At 38.6% G+C, this 27193-nt stretch overlaps 1 protein-coding gene across 4 annotated transcripts in view; it reads left to right on the top strand.

The window, feature by feature from the left end:
- The first annotated feature begins 2786 nt into the window (after nucleotides 1-2786).
- Nucleotides 2787-27193, top strand: part of MAN1A2 (mannosidase alpha class 1A member 2) — a 219503-nt gene continuing 195096 nt past the window's right edge. For 2 of the 4 annotated variants that reach the window (XR_009008394.1, XR_009008393.1), the window contains exon 1: nucleotides 2787-4499. Coding sequence is in view for 2 of the 4 variants with exons in the window: in XM_007169316.2 (XP_007169378.1) it covers nucleotides 4198-4499 (302 nt within the window). In the remaining 2 variants the exon portion in view is untranslated. The remainder of the gene's footprint in view (nucleotides 4500-27193) is intronic. The other 2 variants (XM_007169316.2, XM_007169317.2) reach the window with 1 other exon arrangement.

The raw sequence follows: 27193 nt of genomic DNA on the forward strand, positions 1-27193 counted from the left end.
TTCAGTTGCACTTAAAACAGAGCTAGATGGTGTGTGTGTGTGTGTGTAATAGGTGTTAAATTGTTTCGATAATAGAAAAGTTAACGTATGATTGAACAAATACAAATAACTTTTGCATTGTAATACATAAGTGTATCCCAGTAATGGTCCTATAAATCTGAAATATGTCGGGGTAGATTTTGTTTTGTTAGAAATTGAACAATTCCTATTTCCTAAAATATTAATTAATTTACATGGATTTATAAAAGGGAAATTACCACTTTATCTGCCACTTTGGAATCTTGTCTATACCATTGATCAAAGCACAGCTACTCCTTGAAAATGAAATACTCTCTTTGTACTGTCTAGAATGAGATATGTCCCTGTTACACGTATATATGAGAAAATATATATATGTATATTTCATGTACGTTCTGCTTTCTGTTGATTGCCCTCAGACATGTGTTCATCTTGATACAACTGAGTCCACCTATTTGAAATCTGACCTTAACTTTCTCAAGTACCACTTTATTTAAAAATTATTTATTTAATTATAAAAGTAACACAAACAGAACACATGGGGAAAAACTATATATAATACCAACATCTTAACACAACAGCTATAATCTTTTTCAAATATTCCCTTTTAATTTTTTATATGCATTTTATGTACTTGTAATCATAATTTATGAATACATTTTCAACTTGCTTTTAAAAACCAACAAAACAATACTAATTCTTTTATTTATTTATTTTTTTTAAAAAATCTATTTATTTATTTATTTATGGCTGTGTTGGGTCTTCGTTTCTGTGCGAGGGCTTTCTCTAGTTGTGGCAAGCAGGGGCCACTCTTCATCACGGTGCGTGGGCCTCTCACTATCGCGGCCTCTCTTGTTGCGGAGCACGGACTCCAGACGCGCAGGCTCAGTAATTGTGGCTCACGGGCCCAGTTGCTCTGCGGCATGTGGGATCTTCCCAGACCAGGGCTCGAACCCGTGTGCCCTGCATTGGCAGGCAGATTCTCAACCACTGCGCCATCAGGGAAGCCCAATACTAATTCTTTTAAAATTCATTTGAGAGGGACCTAGTCTCTAGAAGAGAATACACACACACATACACACACACACACACACACACACACACACATACTTTTTGATGCTGGTGTAGGATTATAATAACTGATAGCATCATCAAGGGCCTTAGAATTGCAGACTCCATTTGGACATCTGCAATAACCTCTAATTTAAATAATGTTTTTACTCTCCTGAAGGAAAAATGAATTTTGCAAAACAGGCAAGGGCTAGAAAGAGGAAAGGACACAGATAAGTCTTCTCCACTGGTTATGAGGTTGAGCCTGCTTAAGTCATGCTTGTCAACTAGGTTAAGGCAAGTTTCATGATCCATGTTTCTGTGGTTAACAATTTGGTGTCAACCTAGATAATATTTACCTTTCAAGGCTTATATAACTTGCTATTTCATTCAGAGGTCAATATTTATTTCCCCTGAACTTTCCATGGAAATTAATGACCTCAGTAGTTGGAAACCCAAGTGTTTCTCTTCCTTTGGCTTACAGAGAGGCTCAGCATTAGAAACTTATTCATAAAATTGGCACACTTTATAAAGACACATTGGGAAGGCAGGGAATTTCTTATACCTACTTTTCACAAGTGCCCAACAAAAATTTCATTTTGGATTGGGCTGCCAGCCTGACTGGGTGAGAGGTGGTACTTAACATTTTCATGTCTTTATTTGGTGAATCAATGACAATGACTTCTTTGGCATATGGCAGATACTGAGATATGCAGAGCTTCTGTTAATACTGCAGACTGGAATTGTACTTCGAATTGTGCCAATGAAGATGAGGATTTTTGCTTGATTTTTAACTAAGGCTTACCTTTTGTCCCTGCCGCTGAAGGGACTGCTCTCCAATTCCCAGTCATCACTAAGGATGTGTAGAGGCACTGACATCTTAATATCAAACAAGTGAGAATATTTGGGTATTACACAGAAATTTTTTGGACTTAATCACAACATGGTTCTTAAGATTATGGATAACAGAATCAACTCAGGGTGCTTTTAAACCTGAATTTAAACAACATTGTTGTCTTTTTGGATTTTAGCACCTTCTCGTTCATACTTATTATCTTTTATGGGAGGGGTGGTGGTGAGGAGTGTGATGATGGGAGAACGTCTTCCAGAAACTGAACCATGAGGAAGCTGCTGTCCTCTAGGGTCATATGGGCTGCTGTCAGAGACACCTCAGGCAGGAAACCTAATCTGAAGGTCGCCATTTTATTCTTAACACAGAGCCTGGCACACAGTTGGTGCTCAGTAGAGATGACCTGAGCTTCGGGTGCCCAACGACGTGCACATGGGCTGCAAGGAAGAAGTTGGAGACTCAGTCGTTGAGCCTGAGGGACCAATGGTCCATAACTAAAGACACGATCTCCACAAAGCAATATTAAACGTTAACCTTGGCCGTCAGATCCCTTTAGTCCTAGCAACCCTTGGATTGCAGCGAAGCCTTCGGGACCTGAGCCTCCCCGCCCTCCCCGCCCCCAACCTCCCAAACGCCGGGTCAATCCCACGAACTGGCGATGCCGAAGCCTGGCACCGGTGAAGTTATCAGTGAAGCGTGAACGGTCGACCTTCTCCCGTCACGTGCCCAGACGCAGGCTTCAGGACGCTTCCGGGGGGCGCGCCGCCGACGTGCGGGAGGGCGGGCGCTGGAGCCCGCAGCAGCAGCGCGAGGCCGGAGCGCGGGCCGGGCCGGGCGGGGCGGAGAAGGGGCGGGGGCGGCGGCGGCGAGGCCGGGAGCGTGCGCGCGCACCTCACACTCCGCCGCCCGGGGACGCCCACTCGCGAGTCGGGGCCGGAGGCAGGCCCGAGCCATCCGCCCCACCCCCACACGCTGGCTCCCCTCAGGAGTGTGCCCAACGGGTGTCGGCAGTCGGCTGCTCCGCGCCCTTCCGGCCTAGGAAGCCACGGGACGAGGACTGGGCCGCAGCTCCGCACCGCGTGGACGCGCTGCCTCTCCCGCAGCCGCCGCCGCCACCACCAGAGCGAGCGGCTGCGAGCGACCGGAGGTTGCGCGGCGGAGGCCCCCCACGGCGGCCAGGGAGGAAGGAGACGCAGCTGACCTCTGCCCGCCCGAGGCGCGACTGCTCTCGCGAGCCCGGGGCCGCCGCCGCCCCCGGGCTGAGCGAGGAATGAGCAGGCGCCTGCCCCGGGTTCTCGGACAGGGGGGCCGCGGCTTTGCTTCTTCCCACGCCGCGGGGCCGCGGGGGGCTCGGTCGCCGCGGCCGGGCGCGGCGAGGTCAGAGGCAGCCTCTCTCTGGGAGCCGACGCTGGGGTTAAGTTAACCAGCCGCCGAGAGGAGGAGGAGGAGGAGTCGAACGGGGGCGGCCGCCGCGCCTCCCCTCCCCCCGCACACGCCGGGGCTTCTCAGTGGCCGCCGAGGAGGAAGTTCCGCTCCCTGACAGACCCAAGCGGTAGCGACAGCGGCCGCGGCGGCCGCGGCTGGGAGGGCGCAGGTATTTTGGACGTGGATGCTCTTCGCGCCAACCGTCGAGGGAGCAGCGTCGGAGCTGTCGCCGGCCCCCGGAGCCCGGGGACAGCGTCGGGAGGCGCGGGCGTCCGAGCCCTCCTTTCTGCTTTTCGCCCAGCGCCGCTGTTTCGGCTTCCCGGCGAGGCGGGTGATCCTCCTCCCGGTTGACTGACTTCCGAGGAGCCCCTTGTTTTTCCACCACTGAGGTTCAGAGATTCTGCAATCGAAGCATCGGAGGAGCGCAAGTGAACCTTCCACAACTCCTTGGATCACGTCAGGCTCCCTTTTGGGGCGGGAAACCACGTTGGAGCATCTCCCGGAGGTTCAGGAATGGAAGAACCCACCTTGCATCCTCTGTGCGGTGTTGCTTGTCTGATCTACCCTTAGGAATGAAGAGGAGACTTGTAATCACCCGGTGAGGTACCGAGAGCCAGATGGCAAAGAAAATATCACAGGACTTAAACTAGGGATCGCGTTTAGGGGCCACACTCGTTTCTGCATGTAATTGGATGAGCGTGAAAGAGGTGCCCTGTTGAAAGGCACAGCAGTCCTTTAAGAGGAGGAAAATTGAGTTTCCCCATTTTTGCCAGGATTTTGAAGACTGTTTAATGTATCGTACATTTGACGTAAGATGAGAACTTTATAAAATATTCTGCCCAAGAGCGTAAACGATGACTACCCCAGCGCTGCTACCCCTCTCTGGACGAAGGATACCACCTCTGAACCTGGGGCCGCCTTCCTTCCCGCATCACAGGGCTACCTTGAGACTTTCTGAGAAGTTTATCCTCCTCCTTATTCTAAGTGCCTTCATCACCCTGTGTTTTGGGGCATTCTTCTTCCTTCCAGACTCCTCAAAACACAAACGTTTTGATCTGGGTTTGGAAGATGTGTTAATTCCTCATGTAGATGCCGGCAAAGGGGCTAAAAACCCTGGAGTCTTCCTGATCCATGGACCAGATGAACATAGACACAGGTTTGTTTATTTCAGAAGTTCTGGTATTAACATTTGGCAGAGCAAGGTATGGTTTATTGCATCAAATCTGTCATTTTTTGGCCGTAAAATGTAACTTTCCCTGAGTCGTGAGAGTTGTACTTTTTCACAGCTAGTTAGATGGAATCATAAACTGGAAGGACACCTAGAGCCCCATCCAAAGTCCAGCTCCTTCTTTTTATGTAGGAGGAATGTTTGTGCTCAGGGGTGTTGTGTCTGATGTGAACAATTGGGGATGGAGGTATGAAGACTTAACCTGAAGAAATAGTGACGTATGCTGCGCCTTCATTTATTAAGAATGTGTTGCATTCAATCATTGTGCCCCCCTGTGAAATAGACCCATGGAATCCTGACATCTCCTCTGGGTTCTCTCCCAAAGGGCTCTCATCTCTGGCCGGTAGTTAAAGCTCAGTAGTGAATCTTAGCTTTTTAGGAAGACAAACACAGGCACAATAGATGTGTTTTGGTGCTCTGTGTGGAATCAGTTAAGTTAAAGAGATCACTGAATCTTAAGTCACTCACTTTGTGACTCTTGTAGACAAGGTTTGGTTATGTTTTACAATTTAATTTTGCTCTTTTTTTTTTTTCCTAAATGTGAAAGATGGAGTATATCAAATAACTCTTAGAATTTGCTTGATTAAATGGTTCACATTCTTTAAAATCAGTAAATCCGAAGTGAGCTCTTGGGAGAATATGGGCAAATTAGAATAAAATGGGAGCTCTAGTTACGGTCTCTTTAAATCATTTATGCAATTTGTATCAAAAGAATCTGGGGAAGTAGTTTGCTTTCTTCAAACCTACAGGTTTTTGTTTTTTTTTTTTACCTGCTAAACCTTTCCCCTTTTTTCTCTATGTCTTAAAATAATTCTTGAGTATGTAAAAAAATCATATGTTTTAGTTCTGTTCTCAACTGATGTTAGTTTTAACTTTTCATCATGCACGGGGTTTTTGAAAAAGCTTGTGTTCAAATGTTATCCTAAGTTAAATACTTTAGAAAAATGCACTGTTGTAATGAGAGCTGTTTTTTCCTTTTTCTCAATCTAGTTAATTTGTTCTTTGCTTGCTGTTTCTTTGATTTTGGGCTGAACCTTATGGAGTAATTACTTCTAAAATTGTTTCATATCATTCGTCTGTAACCAAATTAATTTGAAATTTTTGCCATCATTTTCAACTTCTGTACTCTTTTCATTTGTTTCTTTTATTTTGCCCTTTGCTCTTGGTGACGTCAAGAAAAATCTGATATAATCTGTGAAATACGTTGCTGAAAAATTAACGCTGAAAGTACTGTTTTCCTTGAAAACCTTATTTCCCATGTTATTTATAATAAGTATTTTTTTTTAAAAAAAGATGCTAAGACTGACTTCAGAGCTCTTTGAAGCCATGAATTAACTTTATTTAACTTTTATAAGTTGTCTGTCATATACTTAACAATTTACTTTATACTTTGTGTGGTCTAAAGGTTAAAAAATACGGCACTTTCTAGTTTAAAAACACTCACATAGAAAAATTCTTCGTTAAGTGGAATTTAAATTTCAAATTTGAATGAAAATACAGATATGTCCATTTTTTCACATTTAAAAAAATCTGCTTAAATCTCTTAAAACAAGAATTCTAAAATTTATATAGCCCTTGAATACATATGCTTCTGTTTTGCTGTACAAGACTGTTGGATACTGTTGGATCCCTGAGTTTGGAGTGAGAGATTGGTTATTGAGTTCTCTTAATAAGGGATGGTGAGTGAGCCAAATTCTGGGTTTTGGGTAGTAAGAGTCTGGATAACAAGTGGTACATGTGAGAACTTATTCAGATCTGTTTGGTTCCTGAGTTTTGGAAGGCAAGAATTCAAATAGAGTTCAGGTATTGAGGGATCCCTGTATTAACTTTGTGTATATTTTACGTGGTTATGTCAGTTTATTTTTTTTTAACATCTTCATTGGAGTATAGTTGTTTTACAATGGTGTGTTAGTTTCTGCTGTATAACAAAGTGAATCAGCTATACATATACATAGAACCCCATATCTCCTCCCTCTTGCGTCTCCCTCCCTCCCTGCCTGCCTATCCCACCCCTCTAGGTGGACACGAAGCACCAAGCTGGTCTACCTGTGCTATGCAGCTGCTTCCCACTAGCTATCTATTTTACATTTGGTAATGTATAATATGTCCATGCCACTCTCTCACTTCATCCCAGCTTACCCTTCCCCCTCCCGTGTCCTCTAGTCCATTCTCTTATGTCTGCGTCTTTATTCCTGTCCTGCCCCTAGGTTCTTCAGAACCTTTTTTTTAGATGCCATATATATGTGTTAGCATACAGTATTTGTTTTTCTCTTTCTGACTCACTTCACTCTGTATGACAGTCTCTAGGTCCATCCATCTCACTACAGATAACTCAACTTTGTTTCTTTTTATGGCTGAGTAATATCGATGGACACTTAGGTTGCTTCCATGTCCTGGCTATTGTAAATAGAGCTGCAGTGAACACTGTGGTACGTGACTCTTTTTGAATTATGGTTTTCTCAGGGTATATGCCCAGTAGTGGGATTGCTGGGTCGTATGGTAGTTCTATTTTTAGTTTTTTAAGGAACCTCCATACTGTTTTCCATAGTGGCTATATCAATTTACATTCCCACCAACAGTGCAAGAGGGTTCCCTTTTCTCCACATCATCTCTAGCATTTACTGTTTGTAGATTTTATGATGATGGCCATTCTGACCAGTGTAAGGTGGTAACCTTATTGTAGTTTTGATTTGCATTTCTCTAATGATTAGTGATGTTGAACATCCTTTCATGTGTTTGTTGGCAATCGGTATATCTTCTTTGGAGAAATGTCTGTTTAGGGCTTCTGCCCATTTTTGGATTGGGTTGTTTGTTTTTTTGATATTGAGCTGCATGAGCTGCTTGTATATTTTAGAGATTAATCCTTTGTCAGTTGCTTCATTTGCAAATATTTTCTCCCATTCTGAGGGTTGTCTTTTCATCTTGTTTATGGTTTCCTTTGCTGTGCAAAAGCTTTGAAGTTTCATTAGGTCCCATTTGTTTATTTTTGTTTTTATTTCCGTTTCTCCAGGAGGTGGGTCAAAAAGGATCTTGCTGTGATTTATGTCAGAGTGTTCCGCCTGTGTTTTCCTCTAAGAGTTTTGTAGTGTATGGGCTTACATTTAGGTCATTAATCCATTTTGAGTTTATTTTTATGTATGGTGTTCGGGAGTGTTCTAACTTCATTCTTTTACATGTAGCTGTCCAGTTTTACCAGCACCACTTATTGAAGAGGCTGTCTTTTCTCCATTGTATATTCTTGCCTCCTTTATCAAAGATAAGGTGACCACAGGTGCATGGGTTTATCTCTGGGCCTTCTATCCTGTTCCATTGATCTATATTTCTGTTTTTGTGCCAGGACCATACTGTCTTGATTACTGTAGCTTTGTAGTACAGTTGGAAGTCAGGGAGCCTGATTCCACCAGCTCCGTTTTACTTTCTCAAAATTGCTTTGGTTATTCGGGGTCTTTTGTGTTTCCATACAAATTGTAAAATTTTTCGTTCTAGTTCTGTGAAAAATGCCATTGGTAGTTTGATAGGGATTGCATTGAATGTGTAGATTGCTTTGGGTAGTATAGTCGTTTTCACAATGTTGATTCTTCTAATCCAAGAACATGGTATATCTATCTCTCTCTCTGTCTGTATCATCTTTAATTTCTTTCATCAGTGTCTTATAGTTTTCTGCATACAGGTCTTTTGTCTCCTTAGGTAGGTTTATTCCTAGGTATTTTATTCTTTTTGTTGCAGTGGTAAATGGGAGTATTTCCTTAATTTCTCTTTCAGATTTTTCATCATTAGTGTATAGGAATGCAAGAGATTTCTGTGCATTAATTTTGTATCCTGCTACATTACCAAATTTATTGATTAGCTCTAGTAGTTTTCTGGTAGCATCTTTAAGATTCTCTACGTATAGTATCATGTCATTTGCAAACAGTGACAGTTTTACTTCTTCTTTTCCAATTTGGATTCCTTTTATATGTTTTTCTTCTCTGATTGCTGTGGCTAAAACTTCCAAGATTGTGTTGAATAATAGTGGTGAGCGTGGGCAACCTTGTCTTGTTCCTGATCTTAGTGGAAATGGTTTCAGTTTTTCACCATTGAGAATGATGTTGGCTGTGGGTTTATCATATATGGCTTTTATTATTGTTGAGGAAAGTTCCCTCTATGCCTACTTTTTGGAGGGTTTTTATCATAAATGGGTGTTGAATTTTGTCAGAAGCTTTCTCTGCATCTATTGAGATGATCATATGGTTTTTCTCCTTCAGTTTGTTAATATGGTTTATCACATTGATTGTTTTGTGTATATTGAAGAATCCTTGCATTCCTGGGATAAACCCCACTTGATCATGGTGTATGGTCCTTTTAATGTGTTGTTGTATTTTGTTTGCTAGTATGTTGCTGAGGATTTTTGTATCTATGTTCATCAGTGATATTGGCCTGTAGTTTTTTCTTTTTTTGTGACATCTTAGTCTGATTTTGGTATCAGGGTGAGGGTGGCCTCGTAGAATGAGTTTGGGAGTGTTCCTCCCTCTGCTATATTTTGGAAGAGTTTGAGAAGGATGGGTGTTAGCTCTTCTCTAAATGTTTGATAGAGTTTGCCTGTGAATCCATCTGGTCCTGGGCTTTTGTTTGTTGGAAAATTTTTTTTGTCATGTCAAACAAGCTTTTATTTTCAATGTGAACAATACTGTCAAATTTATCTGTAAAGGTAAGAGTAAAGTCAGATGTCAGTTAACATCATTTTGGGATGTTGAACTTTGAAACAATTTGTGTTGTGGGCTAATGAAGACTAGAATATCCATGAAGAACAAATTCTTCTTTTCTTTCGATGTCCACTTCTTTTTATGCCTTCCAACTGTATTCTCCAGAGCTGCCCTCTGCTGAGACCATATCCAGTTTGGATCCTTCTGGTTTTTCATTTCCATCCTCTTTCTCTTCATAAGCATTTTCATAATGATATTCACTCTCTTCTTCAGTGTCGAATGATACGGACTTTGGCATCACAAGGTGGTGGGAAACATTTCTCGATTTAAAATCAGAAGCAGAATGTAGTTCTCTGCCCTCAGGAGGATCAATCAAAGAAGTCCAGAATGACGTCAGGAACGTCAGACGAGGAGAGGTTAGAAATCAAAGTGGAATTTCCAGCTGGGATTGGGGTCGTCGCCCTCCAAAGGCCGGGTCCTGATGAGCAGCAGGAGCACAGCGGCCTGCCACATGTTGGGACGCCATGGCTCCGACCGTCGGAGAACTCTGGAGACCGCTGCGGACCGGGAGGAAGAGAGATGGGGCGGGGGGGCGCGGGATAACCAAGAGGAGCGGGGTGAGGAGCTCGTGCTTCTGCAAAGAGCCGCCTGTAAGGTGAGAACATCGAGGCCAAGGGGAGCGGGGAGGGTGGGGGTCGACCAACGGCCGTGAGCCAGGGAGCAGCAAGAAGAGCAGCAGCCCAGAAGCTTCCTGTTGGAAGATTTTTAATCACAGTTTCAATTGCAGTGCTTGTGATTGGTCTGTTTATATTTTCTATTTCTTCCTGGTTCAGTCTCAGAAGGTTGTGCTTTTCTAAGAATTTGTCCATTTCTTCCATGTTGTCCATTTTATTGGCATATAGTTGCTTGCAGTAATCTCTCATGATCCTTTGTATTTCTGAGGTGTCAGTTGTTACTTCTCCTTTTTCATTTCTAATTTTATCGATTTGAGTCTTCTCACTTTTTTTCTTGATGATTCTGGCTAATGGTTCATCAAGTTTGTTTATTTTCTCAAAGAACCAGCTTTTAGTTTTATTGATCTTTGCTGTTATTTTCTTCATTTCTTTTTCATTTATTTCTTGTCTGATCTTTATGATTTCTTTCCTTCTGCTAACTTTGAGTTTTTTTGTTCTTCTTTCTCTAATTGCTTTAGGTGTAAAGTTAGGTTATTTGAGATGTTTCTTGTTTCTTGAGGTAGGCTTGTATAGCTACAGACTTCCCTCTTAGAACTACTTTTGCTGCATGCCATAGGTTTTGGGTCATCGTGTTTTCATTGTCATTTGTTTCTAGGTATTTTTTGATTTTCTCTTAGATTTCTTTGGTGATCTCTTGGTTATTTAGTAGTGTATTGTTTAACCTCCCTGTGTTTGTATTTTTTACAGATTTTTTCTTGTAATTGATACCTAGTGTCATAGGACTGTGGTCAGAAAAGATACTTGATACGATTTCAATTTTCTTAAATTTACCAAGGCTTGATTTGTGACCCAAGGTATGATCTACCCTGGGGAATGTTCCATGAGCCCTGGAGAAGAAAGTGTATTCTGTTGTTTTTGGCTGGAATGTCCTATAAATATCAATTACTTCCATTTTGTTTAATGTATCATTTAAAGCTTGTGTTTCCTTATTTATTTTCATTTTCGATGATCTGCCCATTGGTGAAAGTGGGGTGTTAAAGTCCCCTACTATGATTGTGTTACTGTTGATTTCCCCTTTTATGGCTGTTAGCATTTGCCTTATGTATTGAGGTGCTCCTATGTTGCGTACATAAATATTTACAATTGTTATATCTTCTTCTTGGATTGATCCTTTGATCATTATGTAGTGTCGTTTTTTGTCTCTTGTAATTGTTTTTATTTTAAAGTCTATTTTGTCTGATATGAGAATTGCTACGCCAGCTTTCTTTTGATTTCCGTTTGCATGGAATGTCTTTTTCCATCCCCTCACTTTCAGTCTGTATGTGTACCTAGGTCTGAAGCGGGTCTCTTGTAGACAGCATATATATACGGGTCTTATTTTTGTATCCATTCAGCCAGTCTATGTATTTTGGTGGGAGCATTTAATCCATTTACATTTAAGGTAGTTATCGATATGTATGTTCCTATTACCATTTTCTTAATTGGTTTGGGTTTGTTATTGTTATCTTTTCCTCCTCTTGTGTTTCCTGCCTAGAGAAATTCCTTTAGCATTTGTTGTAAAGCTGGTTTGGTGGTGCTGAATTCTCTTAGCTTTTGCTTGTCTGTAAAGGTTTTAAGTTCTCCGTCTAATCTGAATGAGATCCTTGCTGGGTAGAGTAATCTTGGTTGTAGGTTTTTCCCTTTCATCCCTTTAAATATGTCCTGCCACTCCCTTTTGGCTTGCAGAGTTTTTGCTGAAAGATCAGCTGTTAACCTTATGGGGATTCCCTTGTATGTTATTTGTTGCTTTTTCCTTGCTGCTTTTAATATTTTTTCTTTGAATTTAGTTTTTGATAGTTTGATTAATATGTGTCTTGGCGTGTTTCTCCTTGGATTTATCCTGTATGGGACTCTCTGCAATTTCTGGACTTGATTGACTATTTCCTTTCCCATTTTAGGGAAGTTTTCAACTATAATCTCTTCAAATATTTTCTCAGTTCTTTTCTTTTTCTCTTCTTTTTCTGGGACCCTATAATTTGAATGTTGGTGCGTGTAATGTTGTCCCAGAGGTCTCTGAGACTGTCCTTCATTCTTTTCATTCTTTTTTCTTTATTCTGCTCTGCGGTAGTTATTTCTACTCTTTTATCTTCCAGATCACTTATCCTTTCTTCTGCCTCAGTTATTCTCGATTGATTTCTTCTAGAGAATTTTTAGTTTCATTTATTGTGTTGTTCATCATTGTTTGTTTGCTCTTTAGTTCTTCTAGGTCCTTGTTAAACGTTTCTTGTATTTTCTCCGTTCTATTTCCAAGATTTTGGATCATCTTTACTATCATTACTCTGAATTCTTTTTCAGGTAGACTGCATATTTCTTCTTCATTTCTTTGGTCTGGCGGGTTTTTACCTTGCTCTTTTCATCTGCTGCATATTTCTGTGTCTTTTCATTTTGTTTAACTTACTGTGTTTGGGGTCTTCTTTTTGCAGGCAGCAGGTTTGTAGTTCCTTTGTTTTTGCTGTCTGCCTCCAGTGGGTAAGGTTGGTTCAGTGGGTTGTGTAGGCTTCCTGGTGGAGGGGACTGGTGCCTGTTTTCTGGTGGATGAGGCTGGATCTTGTCTTTGTAGTGGGCAGGACCACGTCCAGTGCTGTGTTTTCGGGTGTCTGTGAACTTATTACGATTTTAGGCAGCATCTGTGCTAATGGGTGGGGTTGTGTTCCTGCCTTGCTAACTGTTTGGCATAGGGGGTCCAGCACGGTAGCTTGCTCTTCGTTGAGTAGAGCTGGGTCAGCCAGAGGCTGGCGTGACGTTGCAACAGCCTGAGGCGTGCTGTGTGTTCTCCGGGGAAGTTGTCCCTGCATCACGGAACCCTGGCAGTGGTGGGCTGCACAGGCTCTTGGGAGGGGAGGTGGGAATAGTGACCTGTGCCTGCACACAGGCTTCTTGGTGGCTGCAGCAGCAGCGTTAGCATTTCATGCTTGTCTCTGGTGTCCGTGCTGATAGTTGTGGCTCGCGCCTGTCTCTGGAGCTCATTTAGGTGGTGCTCTGAATCCCCTCTCCTCGCGCATCCCAAAACAATGGTCTCTTGCCTCTTAGGCAGGTCCAGACTTTTTCTCGGACTCCCTCCTGGCCAGCTGTGGCGCACTAGCCCCCTTCAGGCTGTGTTCATGCAGCCAACCCCAGTCCTCTCCCTGGGGTCTGACCTCCGAAGCCCGAGCCTCAGCTCCCAGCCCCCACCCGTCCCGGCGGGTGAACAGACAAGCCTCTCAGGTTGGTGAGCCCTGGTCTGCACCGATCCTCTGTGCGGGAATCTCTCCACTTTGCCCTCCGCACCGCTGTTGCTGCGCTCTCCTCCATGGCTCTGAAGCTTCCCCCCCGCCCACCTCCTGTCTTTGCTAGTGAGGGGGCTTCCTAGTTTGTGGAAACTTTTTCTCCTTCACAGCTGCCTCCCAGAGGTGCAGGTCCCTATTCTTTTGCCTCTGTTTTTTTTTTTTCTTTTGCTCTACCCAGGTACGTGGAGAGTTTCTTGCCTTTTGGGAAGTCTGAGGTCTTCTGCCAGTGTTCAGTAGGTGTTCTGTAGGAGTTGTTCCACATGTAGATGTATTTTTGATATATTTGTGGGGAGGAAGGTGATCTTCAAGTCTTACTTCTCAGCTGTCTTGAAGGTCCCCCCCCTCAGTTTATTTTTATATCGATTGTCACCGTATCTGAAAACACAGTCTGTAGTTACAAGAATTCTTCTAATTTGATCAGTGAAATACATTTCAAATTAGAGATCATTCCAATAATAAGACTACAATGTAAAATATAAAACATTAATATATAAACATTAATATATTTAAAAATAATCCGGAAAGATAGCATTTTAACAGATATAGTTGGTACTAAGATCACGCTTATTTTGTATGTGGGTCAAAGAACCATCTTTCTTAATTTGGAAAATACAAAGTGATGATTTATCTTAATTTTATATGTGTGGAGAGGAGTGCAGGATAGAGGGATGAGGAACCTTAATTTAATGGAGAAGTAATGAAAAATAAATGATGGCCGTTATTTCCTACTCACAGTATTTAACAGATACTTGTTGAATTGGCTTTTCCTAATTAGTGTAGTTAGGTGCTTAAGCTTTGGAGTCAGACTGCGTGGATTCGTACCCTAGTTTGTCGCTGATTAGATGTGTGATTTTGAGCAAATTTTTAAACTCTATGCATAAGTTACTTCCTCTGGATGATAGTGGCATCACTTTATAGATTGTTATATTGAATGAGATAGTGCACATGAAGTACTCAACATCGTTCTTAGCATTTAGTAAATGCTCAATAAATACTAGTTATTATTATCATTATAGTTTTAATTGAATATTTTAATTCTGAGTCTACTTACCTTAAAATATTGTACATGTTCCTGAAAAGTTGGGTAGAGATTAATTACTATTTTAAAAGTACACCAGACCCTTATTGTTTAAAGGAATATTTTATAACCAAACTATTCAGCAACAAATGTGTATTGCATGTCTGCTGTGTATTGGGCCCAACTTTTACGGAGCTTCCCATCTTGGGGGAGGGGTGGGAGGGGATGACAGGTATTAAATAAATTTATTTTTTAGGTGTGATGACTGTTACGAAGGTGTACTCAGTGTTATCAGAGCATATAATGGTGTGTTTTAGCCTGTGGAGTGGGGGTCACGGGGACAGGCAGTGGGAGTAGGGAAGGCTTCTTGAGGAAACAACTGCTGAGAAGCTTACAAGTAGGAGATTGCTAGGTCAGGTAGAGTTGTGGGAAAAAAAGTGGTCAAAGCAGAGGACACAACATATGTGTCCTTGGGTTGTTGAACCCAAGTTATGTGCCTGATGCTCAGTGAGGCCAAACAAACCAAAACGTCAGAGTTTGGAGTGGAGAAAGGTTTATTGCAAGGGCCAAGCAAGGAGAATAGTGACTCATGCTCAAAAGACCCGAACACCCAAAAATTTTGGGGGAAGAGTTTTTATAGCAAAATTTCAGGGGAGAGCTGCAGGGTCTGTGACCTACTTCTGATTGGTTGGTGGTGAGATAACAGGGTGGTATTCTAGGAGTTTGAATCATCAGCCTTCTGGTTCCAACCAGTCGGAGATCCACATGCTTGTACTCAGCCTGAAAATACCACCCTCCACCTGGATGGGGGCCCTAGTTCCTGTAGAAGAACTCAGAGATATGTATGAGATTGTTATGCACAGCCCTGAGGAAGAACCAGGCCCCTGCCCCATCACTGCACTATTGTTTCTTTCTGCTGTTCCCTCACTCCCCTAGTTAGTAACTGAATCTGCCCTGTGGAACTTAGGAAAGGTCTTGCAGGTGGAAAGCCTTTTTCCTACAAACAAGAAACCGGAAGCGGAAAGGGTTTTGTGCCCTGGAGGTCCCCATGGGGTCCTGCTCGGTTTCAGTATCATTGAGGATCTGAGAAATATTCAGATGCAGTATGGCTGGTGTAGAGATTACTGGTGTGCGGCTAGGTGAAGAGACTAGATGACAGGTCAGATTTGGCCTCCTTATTGTTTGGAAAGTTTGAATGAGTTGCCAGCATTGACGTATCAGGAAAATTTCACACAAAAGTCTGGATTTCTGGCTTCTCTTGAAAAATGAGAGGATATAACAACATCCAAGTCTGTATTTTCAGATGGCAACACTCAGCTGGATCCAGGCAGCTGCTACTCCCTCTAGTGGGGCATGGACTCTTCATTTTATGCCACTCAATTAAGTTGCCCGATAAGTAAATTTAATGAATCAATATTTAACCTGGTTGTTGTTGAGTTTGGAATCCCTAGGCAGGATCCTGGAGAGTTTTTAGTCAGGTATTTTGATCTTTATCTTAAGGACTATGGGAAGTCATTGAGGAGTTTTCATTAAAGCAAGGGAATGTCAATCATTTAATATTTTTAAAAAATTTAAATAATTACTTTGGTTGCAGTGTAAACAGTGGATTGGAGAGCAACAGGAGAAAATGTAGTGAAATCAGTTAGGAGAGCCTAGGTCACAGAGGATATTGGCTTAGACCACAGTGATGAAAGTGGAGAAGGAGAGAAATTAGTGGAGAAAAGTAGTTGATTCAAGAGATGTTAAACTGTTAAGTTTCACAGAAGTTGGTGGTTGATTGAATATGGGGGCTAAGGTAGGAGGAGGAGGTAGTCCAGGATAACTCCCAGTTTCTGGCTGACATGGTTATGGATTACTAAGAAATATACACTGTATTTTTTAAAAAAAATTTGTTTTATTTATTTATTTTCCTTATTTTTTTTGGCTGTATTGGGTCTTAGTTGCGGCACATGGGATCTTTTTATTGAGGCATGCGGGATCTTTTCGTTATGGCTCACGGTCTGCTCGGGTTTCTCTCTAGTTGTGGCATGTGGGTTTTCTCTCTCTAGTTGTGATGCGCAGGCTCCAGAGTGTGGGCTCTGTAGTTTGGGGCACGTGGGCTGTCTCACTGAGGCACGCGAACTCAACAGTTGTGGCACACAGGCTTAGTTGCCCCATGGCATGTGGGATCTTAGTTCCCCAACCAGGGCTCGAACCCATGTCCCCTGCATTGGCAGGCAGATTCTTTACCACTGGACCATCAGGAAAGTCCCAGAAATATCTGCTATATTTAACTAATACTTTAATTTATGTAATTGTTACTACATAAATTTAAGATAAAGTATTTTCATGAGAAAACCTATATGTTCCCTTCTGTTAAGTGGTTCATAAATAATCCAGAGTTTTCAAACAATATATATCTTCCAGATGATGACATAAAATGTATAGTTTGATGTTCATGACAGTCATGTTTAGCATCTGTGATTCTGAAGTAACCAAAACAGGTATTGGTTATAGTATACATGAATACTGTTATAAATATACAATGATACACATAAAGTATCATGCTCATAATTTGTGTACATAATAGACTTATCTAATAAGAATTTTACTTCTTTTTTTTCCTGAAACAGGCCTGATAGTAACCCTTTATTCACAATAGTTTTATACATATGTATATAAAATACATACGTACAATATATTGTCAGTGTGTTATTTACATTTTCCTATTTGTGTACCTACATTTAGTTTTCATTTATTACATTCATTTTATTGAAACCTTTCTAATTTGTAAAATGTAACTATTATACAAAAATATATAAAAGAATAATCCACACTATAATAGATAGTATCTATATATAAATACGCATGCAACCACCTCCCAGATTGAGAAAACAAACATTGTCAGCACCCCAAAAGCCTCCAGATCATCACTTCCCAAACCAACCCTCCTCAGTATTTCCTGGCCCCATTCATGTGTTTGACTTTTATGGTAATTACAGCCGTGTGTTTCCCTACGGTTTTACCACTAGGTAAACATCACTAAACAATATAGTTAAGATTTTCCTGTTTTAACCTTTACATAAGTATATAAATAATGTATGTACTGTGTCTTGCCTTTTTTTGTGTGAAGGGGCTCAATATTATCTTGCTAAGATTCCATCATGTTGAAGTATGTGGTGGTAGTTTATTTTCATCACTATGTAGCATTCTATTATATGAAGATATTACAGTTTACTTAATTCAGTCTCATTAATGGCCATTTGTGTTATTTTAAGTTGATAATATAAACAATGTTTCTTTTATAATAAGAATTTCATTAATTTTCACTTTTGAAATTGACATTTGTTTTATATATTGGCATTATATAAATGGGCTTTGTGGTTTTGTTTTGTTTTTAAAATATTTAGTTGAACTGCCAGTAAGTTTCATCCTCCAGTCAGGATTTTGCAAGTATGAATTGAATACTTGAGGGTCGGGTGTATGTTAACTTCTGATAGTTTCCTCAGACGTAAAGAGCATAGGCTTTGGAGTTAGAAGGACTTAAAGTTGCATTTTCGTTCTACTAACTAGCTGTGTGACATTGTACTAGACATAATCACTCTAAACCTGTACTGGACATACGGTAGTCACTAATGTCATGTGGCTTTTGAACTTGACACCAGATTGTAGCATGCTTTGGTGAGAGTTTCTCAAGTTTTTCATGTCATGATTTGTATTTTTTGCTTGATTCATTTTTGCTTTCTGTTGCAAGAGTAGAGATTTTATATCTCGCTATTGTGATTTTAGCTTTCTTATCATCTTTCCTCATTTCATCTCTCTTCCATGCCTCCCCCACCCCCACCCCACCCTCATCCTGTTCTTTACTTAAGGCTTACTGCTCCTGTTTTAGGGAGGTCACACATTTTATCCTCTAAGTCTGCTGGGCTTTCCTTTGTTATATATTTCCCCTAATTGGCTCGTGGTTGTTTTTCCTACTTCCCTTTACTCAGATGTGAATAACGTAAGATCAGTTTATACTTGACATTTATCAGTAATCTGTGGTGTAGATGTCTTTGTTGCTTTTTTTTGGATCTACTTGCATATTGAGTGAATACCTTTTTCAACTCCATAGTTGGAGGGCAAATTGATTTGTATAGCTCTCAGTCTGTTCTCCTCTGTTCTAATATCTTTAGTCGTCTCAACTGTGGCGCTAGAGTAGATTTCACAATTCCGAGTACAGTTGGCATCGTGGACAACTACTGAGATTCCTCTTGTTCTGCCTCTTACCACCTAGAATACAGTTTTTCATTCTACTTCCCCCATCCTCCAAGAGTTGTTCTCTGACATAGCCTAGCTAGTTAAATAATAAGGAAAGAATTGGGAAGAGACTGGGGGGAAAGGAAGGTTGAATAGTGCTCTGACTACATAAAGGTTTCTGTCCCATTTTATCATTGGGTCTCTGAGATAAGTTACAATTGGGGTTGTGTAGTAGTTTGGATATTTTTTGTTTCATGAGTAAGATATGGTTATAAGTTACTGAAGAATTCTTCCAGATTCTGCCATGATGGCTCTTATTTCTTTGATAGTCTGAGTTTTTATTATTTTCTGCATCTTTCATAAGTATTAATAGTAATTTGGAAGAAGCTGTGTTTTGGGTCTGCTCACCAGATGACATTTTATATACCCTTATTTAAAGTCTAATTTTGATCCTAAGGGAAGTGATAGTGACTTTGCTTTTATTAGTTCAGCATTATAAAATCACTGTTATAAAATCAGTATGTTTTTCATTCTTTTCAGAAATGAATAAAGTATTAGTATGGTATGGTTAAATTGCAGAATGCCAAGGTATGTCCTGATTTTCACGTTGGTCAGGAAGTGTTGGAAATTGCAGGAGATGACATATACTGTTCAGTGCCCCAGAAGTTGAATGCTAATAGGTAAACATTATTTATTGGATGAAGTTAAATATTTTAAGGAAATAAAATTTGTTCAAACATATTGATACTTTATTTGCCTTAAAGCTATAATAGCCTTTCCAAAATTTCTCTTGGGTTTCATAACACGTGTTTTAGGGCTATGAAATGTTTATTTTTATTTATTAATATTTGTTTTGATTTTTCTTCTTATTAAAGTATCAAACGTACAATCTCAGAATATTCCTTCTATATTATTAACATAGACTTATGTAGATTATGTAGCCTCTATAATATGTAGTCTAAGATTAGGTTTTATTTTTTATCATCATTTAGTATTATAAATCTGTGCTTGAATTACCTTGATTTGCTTTTAATCTTATTTCATGGTAGTGTTCTTTGATCTACAGCAGTCTTGTTAATATTAATTTACCCATTAACAGCTGAGATTGCCCATATCCACAGATAAATTTATTCCCTTACTTTCCCTGCCTTTAATCTTTTTCCCATGTACTTTTATCTTTCTCATGTATTGTCTGTGACTGCATATTTATGATTATCTGCTTACTTATCTGTTGTTCCCAGTAGAACATGGGCTCCTTGAGGACAAATGACTGTTCTTTAATTATTTTTGTATTTCCAATGCTTGAGGTACATTTGACCCTTAATGAAAGTATATATCTTTTTATTTTAAATTGAAGTATAGTTGATTTATAGTGTTGTGTTAGTTTCTGGTATACAGCAAAGTGATTCAGTTATATATACATATGTTCTTCTTCATCTTCTTTTTTGTTGTGGTTTATTACAGGATATTGAATATAGATCCCTGTGTTATACAGTAGGACTGTGTTGCTTATCTATTTTACATATAGTAGTTTGTATCTGCTAATCCCAAACTCCTTATTTATCCCTCCCTCACCCCCTTTCCACTTTGATAACCATGTTTATTCTCTATGTCTGTGAGTCTGTTTCTGTTTTGTAAATAAGTTCATTTGTGTTGTATTTTAGATTCCACATATAAGTGGTATCATATGATATTTGTTTTTCTCTTTCTGACTTTACTTAGTATGATAATCTCTAGGTCCATCCATGTTGCCGCAAATGGCATTATTTCACTATTTTCATGGTTGAGTAATACTCCATTGTGTAAATATACCACACCTTCTTTATCCATTCATTTTGTTTGTTTGTTTATTTATTTATTTTATTTTTGGCTGTTTTGGGTCTTCGTTTCTGTGTGAGGGCTTTCTTTAGTTGCGGCAAGCGGGGGCCACTCTTCATCATGGTGTGTGGGCCTCTCACTATCGCGGCCTCTCTTATTGCGGAGCACGGGCTCCAGACTTGCAGGCTCAGTAGTTGTGGCTCATGGGCCCAGTTGCTCCGCGGCATGTGGGATCTTCCCAGACCAGGGCTTGAACCCGTGTCCCCTGCACTGGCAGGCAGATTCTCAACCACTGTGCCACCAGGGAAGCCCCATTCATTTTTTGATGGACATTTAGGTTGTTTCCATGTCTTGGCTATTGTAAATAGTGCTGCCATGAGCATGGGGGTGCATGTATCTTTTCAAATTAGAGTTTTGTCCGGTTCTATTGCCAGGAGTGGGATTGCTGAATCATATGGCAGCTCTGTTTTTAAGCTCTATTTTTTAAGGAACCTCCATACTGTTTTTCATAGTGGCTGCACCAATTTATATTCCCACCAGCAGGGTAGGAGGGTTCCCTTTTCTCCACACCCTCTCCAGCCTTTGTTATTTGTAGACCTTTTAATGATGGCCATTCTGACCAGTATGAGGTGGTACCTCATTGTAGTTTTGATTTACATTTCTCTAATAATTAGTGATATTGAGCATTTTTTCGTACGCCTGTTGGCCATTTGTATGTCTTCTTTGGAGAAATGTCTATTTAGGTAATCTACCCATGTTTTGATTGAGTTCTTTGTTTTTTTGTTACTGAGTTGTATGAGCTGTTTGTATATTTTGGAAATTAAGCCCTTGTCAGTCACATCATATGCAAATATTTTCTCCTAGTCCGTAGGTTGTCTTTTGTTTTGTTGAAGGTTTCCTTAGCTGTGCAAAAGCTTATAAGTTTGATTGGGTCCCATTTGTTTATTTTTGCTTTTATTTCTGTTCCTTGGGAGACTGCCTTAAGAAAACATTGGTACGATTTATGTCAGAGAATGTTTTGCCTGTGTCTTCTTGGAGGAGTTTTATGGAGTCATGTTTTATATTTGTCTTTAAGCCATTTTGAGTTTATTTTTGTGTATCGTGTGAGGGTGTGTTCTAACATGGATTTGCATGAGGCTTTCCAGTTTTCCCAACACCACTTGCTGAAGAGACTGTCTTCTCCATTGTATATTCTTGCCTCCTTTGTTGCAAATTAATTGACCATAGGTGTGTGGGTTTATTTCTGGGCTTTCTATTCTGTACCATTGATCCATATGTCTATTTTTGTGCCAATACCATGTTGTTTTGTTTTGTTTTTCCTTTTTGGCCATGCTGCATGGCTTGTGTAGTTTCCCGACCAGGGATTGAACCTGGGCCCTGGCAGTGAAAGCACCAAGTCCTAACCACTGGACCGCCAGGGAATTCCCAATACCATGCTGTTTTGATTGCTGTAGCTTTGTAGTTTTGTCTGAAGTTTGGGAGGGTTATGCCTCTAGCTTTGCTTTTTTTCTGCAGGATTGCTTTGGCAATTCTGGGTCTTTTATTGTTCCATATAGATTTTAGAATTATTTGTTCTAGTTCTGGGGAAAATGTCAATTTGACAGGGATCATATTAAGTCTATAGATTGCTTTGGGTAGTATGGCCATTTTAACAATATTAATTCTTCCAATCCAAAAGCATAGGATATTTTTCCATTTCTTTGAATCATCTTCAGTTTCCTTTATCAGTGTTTTATAGTTCTCAGCATATAAGTCTTTCATCTCCTTGGTCAGGTTTATTCCTAAGTATGTTTTTTTTTTTTGATGCGATTTTAAAAGGGATTGGATTTTTAACTTTCCCGTTATGATATTTCATTCTGAGCATAAATGCAACTGATTTCTGTATATTAATCTTGTATCCTGCTCCCTTGCTGAATTTGTTTATCAGTTCTAGTAGATTTTTGTAGAGTCTTTAGGATTTTCTATATATAGTAGCATGTCATCTGCATATAATGACAATTTTACCTCTTCTCTTCCAATTTGGATACCCTTTATTTCTTTTTACTGTCTGATTGCTGTGGCTAGGACTTCTAATACTATGTTGAATAGAAGTGGTGAACATGGGCATTCTTGTCTTATTCTGGATTTTAGCAGGAAGACTTTCAGCTTTTCACCATTGAGTATTATGTTAACTGTAGGTTTGTCATAAATAGCTTTTATTATGTTGAGATATGTTCCCTCTCTACTCACTTTGGTAAGAGCTTTTATCATGATTGGATGTTGAATTTTATTAAATGCTTTTTCGGTGTGTATTGAGATGATTATGTGATTTTTGTCTTTTTTTTTGTTGATGTGGTGTATCACATTGATTGATTTGCATATGTTGAACTGTTCATGTGAGCCTGGGATGAATCCAACTTGATTGTGGTGTATGATCTTTTTTATGTCTTGTTGGATTTGGTTTGCTAATATTTTGTGGAGAATTTTTGCATCTATATTCATCAGAGATATTGCCCTTTAGTTTTCTTTTTTGGTAGTGTCTTCGTCTGGTTTTGGTATCAGGGTGATGGTGGCTTCATAGAATGACTTTGGGAGTGTTCCCTCCTCTTCAGTCTTTTGGAAGAGTTTAAGAAGGATCGGTATAAGTTCTACTTTGTATGTTTGGTAGAATTCCCCATTGAAGCCATCTGGAAAAGTATATATCTTGAATAAACGATGTCCATGGCAAGGTGACAAATTCCACAAGAGAAGATATAAACAAAATGCTAGGAAGTATTGAGAGATAAGATGCAAAAGTAGGACGAATGATGTCTTAAAGTGAGAAGGATACAGTTCTTAATAAAGGCTCTTTATTAAAAATAATTTTAAAACCTCAGGAATTATTCGTATTTGCCCTTTCTAGAAAAAACTTTTTCATACACATGTATCTAAGGTATTTTGCATGTCCTCACATTGAATTTTTCCTTCTTTAGGAAAAAAAATAACAGTAGAGAGTATGTGATGAGTGTTTTCACATGATTAACCTTTAGTCTTTACATCAGACCTGTAAGTTAGGTATTACTAATCTTATTTTTACAAATATGAACACTTTAAAATTTAGATCGTGCCATAGTTGGAAAGTTGGCACCACAGAAGCTAAGCATCTACTTAAAATCTGTAGTACATGGTAAACATTAATTTAATTGATTAACTGGGCAAATGTTATGTTTACTATTGTTTGAAGGTTATAAAAATATTTAACTTATGGTTTAGGCTGACTACATATTCTTGGCTAGGAAAATCATTTTGCTACTTTCTTTTTCCATAATTGTGCAAATTCTGTCAGAAAACTTTGTTTTGATTGTCATTAAATTTTTGCTGGATTTTTTTCCCTTTTAGAACATGGTTGTAATGAAGCATGAATGGAGATTTATTTACAGATTGGCTTTTAGGATTTATTATAAAGCAAAATCCGCTTTAAAAGGCATTGATTCCAATGATTTATCTTGGAATTTTATGTAGTCCAGAAGGAAGGTATCATTGTATATTGAAAAGGGCATTGGGCTCAGTGTTAAGAGATACGGGCTCTAGTTTCAGTGTTGTCCTTACTTGCTGGATGCATTTCATCAAGCTATTTAACTTCTTTGTGCCTTATTTATGAAATGAAGGAATTGAATGAACCTTTAAAGATTCCTTCCAGCTTATGCATATGAAATACCAGTAATTTTATGAAGTGGGGACTGAAGAATGTGTAGTAATTTAGTTCAAGGCATTACAGATACTTTGAAAATAAAGTACCTACTAAAAAGGAATTAGTGTCATTTCTATATATAAAAATTAAGATTAAAAAAATCGTTTTATAAATGACTAATTCATTTATATCATATTATGATTATTTATATAATGAAATGTGTACCAATTTAAAGAGTGTAAATGACTGAAATGCTGTTTTTATACATTCTTATTTCTCATAAGTTTAAAAGTATAACTTACTGGACATTTTTTATACCAGCCTGAAAGTAATAGGTATATTTACAAAAGTATTTCCAGGTGTCATTTTTGAGCTCAGTTAACAATTACATCTCTCATATAAAACTTTAGGATAGATTCTATGGAAAACAAGAGTGCTTGAGTAATTCAGGTCTCAGACCCTGTGAAGGCTCTTATTACCCCAATGCCAAATTTTCTTTAAGATTATAATTTCCTAACCTCAGTATTGAAAGATGCCATTGAAAGTGTCTGTTCTTTTGTTCTCCATATCTTAATAAGAGCTTTAGAGATAAGTTATATAAATAGTTAAAAAAAAAAAGGATGTGAAGTAATCTGGAGACTACAAAGAACAGTGTGTGTATTGTTTTTCCTTTTACATTTTTGACATTTATTTACATATTTACAATATCAATTTCTGTTACTTGTGTAGATCTCTTGGTCTCTCCTTAGTGATATCACATTCACTTATTAAGCAAGTGTTTTTGAGTATGATGTACCAAGCATTATACTAAGTATTGGGGTTATTGGAGAATATTACAGAGGATTAATTTTCAGTTGGACACTACTGAGAAAGTTAAACCTTAGATTCAAATCTTAACATTGTCTTAAAGTATATATTATTATCTTTGGAGTCAGATTCTAGGGGTCTTAGAGATGTCTTTTCACCTAGGTGAGGCTCAAGTATATGCATTTAGGTCTTTGGTATTTTTTGAGAGTTCAGATAAGTTGTTGCCTTACCTTTCTTCCTTTCTTTTTTTCCTAATATGCATTTATGTCATTAATTTATGCATTTCTGACGTATGGACAGGGTTATCAGGAAGTGAGATGCAATGTTCTGAAGCTTTCTTTAATAAGGAACCAGACCCTGGCATCTAAAAGATGATGCCAATCATTGTGCTAAATTGAGATTTGCTACAATTATATGTATTCGTGTATCTAAAACTGTTTATGTTTAGCTCTATAGGGTTATATTGTAAGTTTATTTATAAAGTTACATGTGTGTACATGACTTCTTTAATTACTTTGCAGTAAGGTGGCATCTGATATAAAGTTTATATCTTTTTGGTGTGTATAATAAATGTGAATTATTTTTTCTGTTGATTTGTGATGCCATTAATAAACATTTACCTTTTCATGACCTAGATTTTTTTCCTCCACTTAAAAAGATTGGTTATATCTAGGGTGCAATGAACATTGAGCAGCTGGCTCCTCTTGTACTTATACTGTTGGTGTAAATGTAAATTAATAGAATTTTTGTGATGAACAATTTAGTAATCAACTATTTTAGTAAATATCAACTACTTTAAAGTACATATTCTTTAATTTAGAAATTCTTCTAAGAACTTATTCTTGGAAAATCTTTACATCAGTGCACAAAGAAATGTTTAAGAATGTCCCCTGAAGCTATAACATGATATATTGTGAATGATCCAAATGTCTGTTATCAGAGAATTGGTTAAATAAAAGATAATATATACCAGAATATAGAGTTCTTTTTTTCTTTAAACCCCCATGGATCTTTCCGATTACTCCCTAAAGGCACACTATTTTAGTAGTTTTATAATAATATACAATAGTATATTTTGATAGCTGGTATAAGTCCTCTTTATCATTATTTTTTTTAGAAGTTATAAGCATACATGAAAGTCTTAAACAGCTAATATTGTCACTGTATCCACTATTTTAAATCTTAACTTTTTTCTGTTTTAGCTGAAGATTACCCTTCTTGAGGTAAACCTGTAGCCTGAGTTTGACGTTGTCTTTCTCAGTACATGGTTTTGTACTTCTACTACATATATATCGATATAAATTATATATACCAATAAATGTAAAAATATATAATTGTAATGTATTGTTCTGCATGTTCTTAAACATTGTATATCTCATTCAGCAAGTTTTTTTTTAATTCAACATTTTAAAAATGATTTATGTATATTAACATATCAGGCTCTGGCTTAGTTATTTTATTCACTTACATATTCTATTGTATGATTAAACTTCAAATTATATATGCCCCTGTCGATAGATTTTTTTTTAGGTTAATTCCATATTTTTTACTGCAAAAACATTTTTGTACATGTGTTCTTGGGCACATGTGTTTTTTCTCCAAGGTAAAAGCTTAACAATAAAATTATTGAGTTGTAAAGTATATGCATCATTGTCTCCATAGTTTGTTGCTAAGTTAGTCTCTAAAGGGGTACCAGTTTACACTCCCATTTGCATCTTTGCAAACCATGGCATTGTTAAATTTTAAAAATCTTTTAGCAATCTGATGCCAATTTTAGTTTTTAGTTCTCTACTAGTGAGGTGGAATATTTTTTATTTATTGGTTGTTTGGGTTTCCTCATCTTTGAGTTGCTTGTTCATTTTTTTGACAATTTTTTTGAGATTGTTTTTCTTATTTGTAGGAATTATCTATACATTCTAGATGAATTCATTAGTTATATGCATTACACATACCTTTTTGCGATGGATGTATGATTTTTTATTTTGTTTATGGTTTCTAGTTTTATAGCGGTTTTAGTGTGATTGAAGTTCATTATATTTTCCTTAATGGTATTTTGCTTTTTGGATTTTTACATAGGGAATGCTTTTATACCCTGAAGTTACAGTCTTCTATATGTTCAATTTTGGTGGTTTTAAAGTTTTGTTTTTCACATTAGGGATTTAATCTACTTGGTTTTGATTTTTGTGTATGATGAGGTAGGGACTGAATTTATATTTATCCATATGGGTGTCCACTTTGTCCCTGTGCTACTTATTGAAGAGTCTTTTCTTTCCTATGGGTGTGTAATGCCATTTCTGTCATATAACAATTTTTCATATTTCCATAGGTTTGTTTCTGGATTCTCTATGTTCTTTTGTATATTTGTTGAACTAGCATAACATACTGTTTTAATAATAGTAAGTGTAGGGGCTTCCCTGGTGGCGCAGTGGTTAAGAATCCGCCTGCCAGTGC

This window comes from Balaenoptera acutorostrata, chromosome 1 (assembly GCF_949987535.1).
Source record: "Balaenoptera acutorostrata chromosome 1, mBalAcu1.1, whole genome shotgun sequence".
In the NCBI taxonomy this organism is placed as follows: Eukaryota; Metazoa; Chordata; class Mammalia; order Artiodactyla; family Balaenopteridae; genus Balaenoptera; species Balaenoptera acutorostrata.